This window comes from Gymnoscopelus microlampas, assembly GCF_963454915.1.
Source record: "Gymnoscopelus microlampas genome assembly, chromosome: 21".
Taxonomy (NCBI): domain Eukaryota; kingdom Metazoa; phylum Chordata; class Actinopteri; order Myctophiformes; family Myctophidae; genus Gymnoscopelus; species Gymnoscopelus microlampas.
This window is the reverse complement of record NC_139958.1, coordinates 35,955,908-35,962,336: the sequence shown is the minus strand read 5'-3', so window position 1 is coordinate 35,962,336 and position 6,429 is coordinate 35,955,908. Positions and strand designations below refer to the sequence as shown.

At 40.7% G+C, this 6,429-nt stretch overlaps 1 protein-coding gene across 2 annotated transcripts in view; it reads right to left on the bottom strand.

Moving 5' to 3' along the window:
• Positions 1 to 1,043: 1,043 nt before the first annotated feature.
• dym (dymeclin) overlaps positions 1,044 to 6,429 on the bottom strand; it is an 80,452-nt gene continuing 75,066 nt past the window's right edge. For both annotated transcript variants that reach the window (XM_084047835.1, XM_084047834.1), the window contains exon 17: positions 1,044 to 3,289. In XM_084047835.1, coding sequence (XP_083903961.1) covers positions 3,137 to 3,289 — 153 coding nt within the window. In that variant the 3' untranslated portion in view covers positions 1,044 to 3,136. The remainder of the gene's footprint in view (positions 3,290 to 6,429) is intronic.

Below are 6,429 nucleotides of genomic sequence, written 5' to 3'. Positions count from 1 at the left end.
GCTGGATTACCAGCGTATGTGGTATGCGCCTGGACCGCAAGGCCAGTGGGCACCCCTGTGATATTGACCCTGTCGGGTGGAAAGCTCATATGTCCAAGAACTGTTACTTTTCAGGATTCAAATACGAAAATAGCAAAAGAGTAGATCAACAAGCTCGAAGCGCGTCGCTTCGCACCACGTTTCGAGCTTGTAGATCTGCTACTTTTCATACTTTTGTGTGAAGCTGTAGTATGATCAAGTAGGGCGTTAATTTACGAAAAAACAACGATATCCATGTCAAAGAAAACATAAACATATAGGCACGCCCGAGCAAGACGAACGCGCGCCCCCCTGCCGAGCTGTGTGGTGTCGGCATGCCTGCCTTGTCTTCAACGTTTTTACTGGTGCGTCTGCCTACACCGAGTTGGGAGTCAGAACGCACACCCGCATACCATCGTCAGTCACGTGACGTGGGACTGCCAGGATCGTTCTAAAGCACGGTTTCCCTAACTGTGGGTTGGGAGATTTGGGACCCATTTTTATGGGTCACGAGTTAATTCCCTTTTTACCAAAAAGAAGTGTAATTATTATTTCAAAACGTTTTTTTTTTAAATAAGAAAAACATCTAACATGTTAACAAATTAAACAGAAAGTTCAAATATTTTTCAAGAGAATTATTAAAATATTCAAAAAAATCTATGAAATTCTAAAAAAGAATAACAAAAAAAAAACTTTTAAGAAGTCGTGAAAATAGCAGATCTACAAGCTCAAATCGCGATGCGCTGTGAGCTTGTAGATCTGCTATTTTCACTAGTTTGGGTCCCGGGGAGACATAAAATCTCTCTTTTGGGTCTCGAGCAAAAAAAAATTGGGAACCGCTGATCTAAAACTACAAACATACATAGGAGTGAGAATGTGTATAGTGAAATCTTCAAACCATTTGGAGAGAAATGACCAACATGCCCGAACCATCTGTTTTTTTTAAACAATAATCCCCAAACGTATCCTGAACTCATACATTTGATTATTATAGGTTATGCACATAATTGGAAAATGTGACAAAGTGTTTATTGAAACCGATATTTTATTTTTTTGACCCCTATATTCAAAGTAAAAGTTTGATCACAATGTGATATTGCACAGAATAACAGAAAGCCATCTTACACTTACATGGAAGAAGTCGGTGAAGAATGATATTAATAATAGCAATCTGTAAAGTCTCTGCTGTTAAGCTGAAAGCTCTGGTGGGAGCCGACAAACCAAAAAAGAAAAAGGAAAAAAAGAAAACGTCAAAATAAATAATTTAATACAAAAACTCTCCAGTTATACATGCAAGTAAAGTGTCTACCTAAGCAGACAAACATGACCATACGCAACACAGGACAATGGAATTTGGTTTCCTCATTAAGGTACGCATCCTCGCCCATCGTGAAAACGCGGTTCAATTAAATAGGCCAATTTTTTTTTTGCATGAACTGATCAAACAAACACGTGTGGATTGTGGATCAATTATTTAACAGTGATGCAAATTAAGCCGTATTTGTCGATTTAATCAACAGCACACTCACATCTCATAAAATCGGGAACTCTTCTCTCTGACCTGTTTTTTGAACTCCAGTTCAAGACAAAAATGCTTTTTAAACAAAACCAAAAAAGAAATAGGGAGAAAATAGCGGGCTTCTACATGGAGTTAACTCACAGTACCTAAAAAACTTAGCAATATTACAGAAGCTGTTCGTGAAATAGATCCAGTATTAATACCGGTAAATCCAGTAGCTGTGAACGACCCGTTCCCCCAAAACCAACGGATTCCAGCACTTAGATCATACTTAACCCATTAAGGTCCCATTAAAGGGATGTTTCACTTCCAAACATGTTTGGGGTCATTTTAACGTCTACTCAGGCTTTTGTGAACACTCCACACAGTTTTTACGTTGCTTGATTCAGTAATTAGAAATTTGATATCCAATTTGATCAGACACGCCCCTTTCCTATACAAACCCATTGTAACTTCAAATGGATGGTGTTTTTTACTTACTTACCCTTTTCATTTATTTTTCATAATTGTATAATTATATATATTCATATTTATACAATTATAAATATTAATATATAGCTTCGGGAACGCATCTGTGTCATTTTAGATTTCTTTGGCTATTCGAATATTTATAATTTTATATATATATTTTTTTTATCAAATAAATGACAAAAGTAAAAACGCATTAGAAGGACAATATCAGTCACCAGAACCAAGGACGGTGTTGTCGATGTATCCATCATGGTTAAAATGGGAGTTTGAAGTTACAATGGGTTTTGTATAGGAAGGGGGCGTGTCTGATCAAATGAACATCAAATATCTAAATACTGAATCAAGCAAACTGTCCTAACAAAAGCCTGAGTAGACGTTAAAATGAGCCCAAACATGTTTGAAAGTGAAATATCCCTTTTAACTCTTGAGGCGCCAATAGGAGCAGTCGAGGGAAGCCACTCTGGCGCGGTTCTGACGGGGTAGAGCCTCTACCAGCGTGGGAAAAGGTCACGACTCTTTTGATATGGGGGAAGAGGGAGGGAGAAAACGTTAAGAGGTTGTGCTGAATTATTTGATAAAAAACAACAACAATAATAATAATAATAATAATCAGCAAACTGTACAAGGTTGAGGCACTTTCAAAGCAGCGTGCACATAGGATGGGTAATGTACGTTTATGTACAGATGCACGTGCGCCCACACACGCACGCACACACACACACACACACACACACACACTCTAGAGCCCGACTGATGCCAGATCTTTGGGTCCGATGCCGCCCTCGATTTCGGAGAGTCCTAGACCTTCGATTACCGATGTTTTGACCAATATTTTGTAAAAAAAACAACAACAAAAAATACGAGTTAGGCCCTTTAAAAAAAAAAAAAAGATCTGCTATTATTGTTCTTTCGTAAAAAAATAGGGACGCCAGGTTTAAAGTGGTTAAAAATCGGGATACGGATCTCGTCAAAAAAGTCAAATAATGGCTGACGTATCGGCCAGACTTTGGCTCTCTAACACACACACACACACACGAAAACACACACACACACACACACACACACACACACACACACACACACAGACGCTTCACTAAATGGATGCAGCCGTTCCCACGTGGGGTCTTCTCAGGAGGAGGAGTCCATGCTGAAGAGCTCGATGCCCTGCGGGCTCCAGTGGAGACCCACGCCCGAGTTGAAGACCAGAGACCACACGTAGGGGATGAAGAAGTCCTCCGGCTGGTCCTCCTCCACGTACTTGAACTTCAACTCTGGGAACTTCTAAAACGGGACACACACAGAGAGAGAGAGAGAGAGAGAGAGAGAGAGAGAGAGAGAGAGAGAGACACCCAGTAAGAAATCGTCTCTGTTTGGTGGAAAACCTCATATTATGTCCAAAAGCTGTTACCCTTTCAGGATTCAAATTGAAAAAACAGCAAATGTAGCAGATCGCGCCGTGTTTCAAGCTTGCAGATCTGCTAGAACAAAATATTTTTGAGATGGGGGTCCGCGGCCAAATACATATCATTTTGGGTGGTCCTTGACATGAAAATGTTTGAGAACCACTGACATATAGCAACTGATATAGCAACATAAGTTTAAAAAAAAATACTGTTTTTATAAAACATTTGTAGAATCGTCCTCAGGTGTTAACAGGTTAACAGATTGAAAGCACCCGTGTCATTTTAGATTCTAGCTATATATATAGCAAGTTAGCAACATGAGTTTCACAGAAAACTCTTGGGATTTAGAACAGTGGTTTAAAACTGTAGTTCTCAAAAATAGCAGATCTACAAGGTCACAGCGCATCACTTTGTGCCGCGCTGCGAGCTTGTGCATCTGCTATTTTTGTGGGGGGGTCCCTGGCACAAAACATATCATTTTGGGGGTCCTGGGCACGAAAAAGTTTGAGAACCACTGATTTAGAAGGCCTTTGCAGAATCGGCCTCATGTCTTAATGGGTTAACCCATTCAATCCGGGAACGCTTCTGTGTCATTTTAGATTTCTTTGGCTATTCAAAAATAGCAGATATACTAGCTCATATTGCCGCGCTATTAACTTGTAGATCTGCTGAAAATGTGTGCAAATCTTTTAATTAATATATATATATAATGTTTCTTAAGCGAACATCTGTAACTCAAATCTTTGCTTCTGGGGGATTCTACAAATGTCTTCAAAACCTATGTTGCTATAATATCAGAGGTTCTCAAACTTCTCTCATGTCAAAGGACCCTAAAAATGATATGTATTTGGTCGCGGACCCCCCCCCCCCTCCCCCCCGCATCTCAAAATACGTTGTTCCAGGGACCCCCCCCAGGAGCAAAGATTTGAGTTACAAAATGTAAAAAACATACATATTCAAAGATTTGCACACACGATGTTTCAAAAAATAGCAGATCTACAAGCTATGAGCTTGTACATCCGCTATTTTCGAACAGCCAAAGAAATCCAAAATAACAGAGATGCGTATCCCGGACTGAATGGGTCAACGGGTTCAGAGGAGCCGCTGTAATTCCATCTCTGTGGAAAAAGGTAAAAGGTGCTTACAGCTACCGCTTGGGAACAGGTGTCATCCCGCAGCCTGACCCCCGTGACCTTTTTAACGAGCTGGCTAACGAGTGTAAACATGGCCTGGTCGCCCCGGTGACCCCCCCCCCCACCCCCACCACCCCCACCACCCCCACCACCCCCACCTCCACCTCCCCAGCGGTTCACTGGATATCTGCAGCCATACTGACAATAACATCACAAGCTAGCTTAGTCGTCACAGGCTTATCAGTTTACTCACCTAGCCCATTCAATCCGGGTACGCATCTGTGTCATTTTAAGATTTCTGTGGCTATTCAAAAAATAGCAGTACAGTAGATCTGAGCTTGTAGATCTGCTGTTTTTGAATGATCGTGAAAATGTGTGCACATCTTTGAATATGCATTTTTTAAAGCGAACATTTGTAACTCAAATCTTTGCTTCTGGGGGGTCCCTGGAACAAAACATTTTGAGATGGGGGTCTGTCTGCGGCCAAATACATATTCTACAAATGTTTTCTAAATCCTAACAGTATGTTGCTATACCAGTGGTGTTCCAACATGTCCATGTCAAGGACGTATTTGGCCGCTGACCCCCCATCTCAAAATATGTTGAGATTGAGACTAACTGATTTGCATTCTTCGAAAAATCAGTTTTCAGTTTTTTTTTGGAAACCTCATATGTTCAAAACTGTTACTTTTCAGGATTCAAATTCAAAAATAGCAAAGGTAGCAGATCTACAAGCTCAAAACACAACGCTTTTGGCCGCGTTTCGAGCTTGTGGATCTGCTACTTTTGATGCTTTTGTGTGACGCTGTAGTATGATCAAGTAGGGGATTCATTTACAAAAAAACACAAAAGTTAAAACATGGAGATAAGAGGTTTCTGTCCAACAGCAACAATATATTTGTAAAAGCTTGCAGGTCTACAAAGCGGCGCGTTGAGCCTGTACATCTGCTCACTTTTAAAATATTTTGTGTGGTTAAACAAAATTGTCAAATTTTAGTGCAGTTATATGAAGGGACTCCCTCTTTCTTTGGTGTTTCACCCAGGTGGGCGTGGTTATATGTCTAATCCTAACCGTAACCCTAACCTTGGCTTAACCTCACAAAAACTATGCCTAAACCTAACCTCACAAAAACAATGCCTAAACCTAACCTTAACCTCACAAAAACTATGCCTAAACCTAACCTCACAAAAACAATGCCTAAACCTAACCTTAACCTCACAAAAACTATGCCTAAACCTAACCTTAACCTCACAAAAACAATGCCTAAACCTAACCTTAACCTCACAAAAACTATGCCTAAACCTAACCTCACAAAAACTATGCCTAAACCTAACCTCACAAAAACTATGCCTAAACCTAACCTCACAAAAACTATGCCTAAACCTACCCTCAAAACCACACCCACCTGGGCGAAACACCGGGGAATAGAGAGAGTCCAGTTATATGAACCACGGTCCACCAGGCCAGCCCGGTGACAATGGTGTCAGCCTAAACAAACCACGCTTGTCATGTCCTACATAACAGCCGGTAGCTGGAGAGGAGACACAGCAGCATCAATAATATAACAGGGTGTCATTATATTTCTGTTCACACACACACACACACACATGCGCGCACGCACACACATGCGCGCACGCATTTACACAGTTGTTCTCAAAGTGGGGTCCGCTTGGAGGGGTTCCAGGTGGCACCCAGCAAAATGTGTTAACGTAGCTATTTAAAAATAGTAAATAGCTTGTACATCTGGTATGTTTGAAAAAAATAAATACAATGTTGAAAGTGTTTGATTTTTTTTTTTTTTTTTTACACAAATCTTCTCTTCTGGGGGTTCCTGGCACAACATATTTTCAGATGGGGGGTGGTCCGCGGCGAAATATATATAAA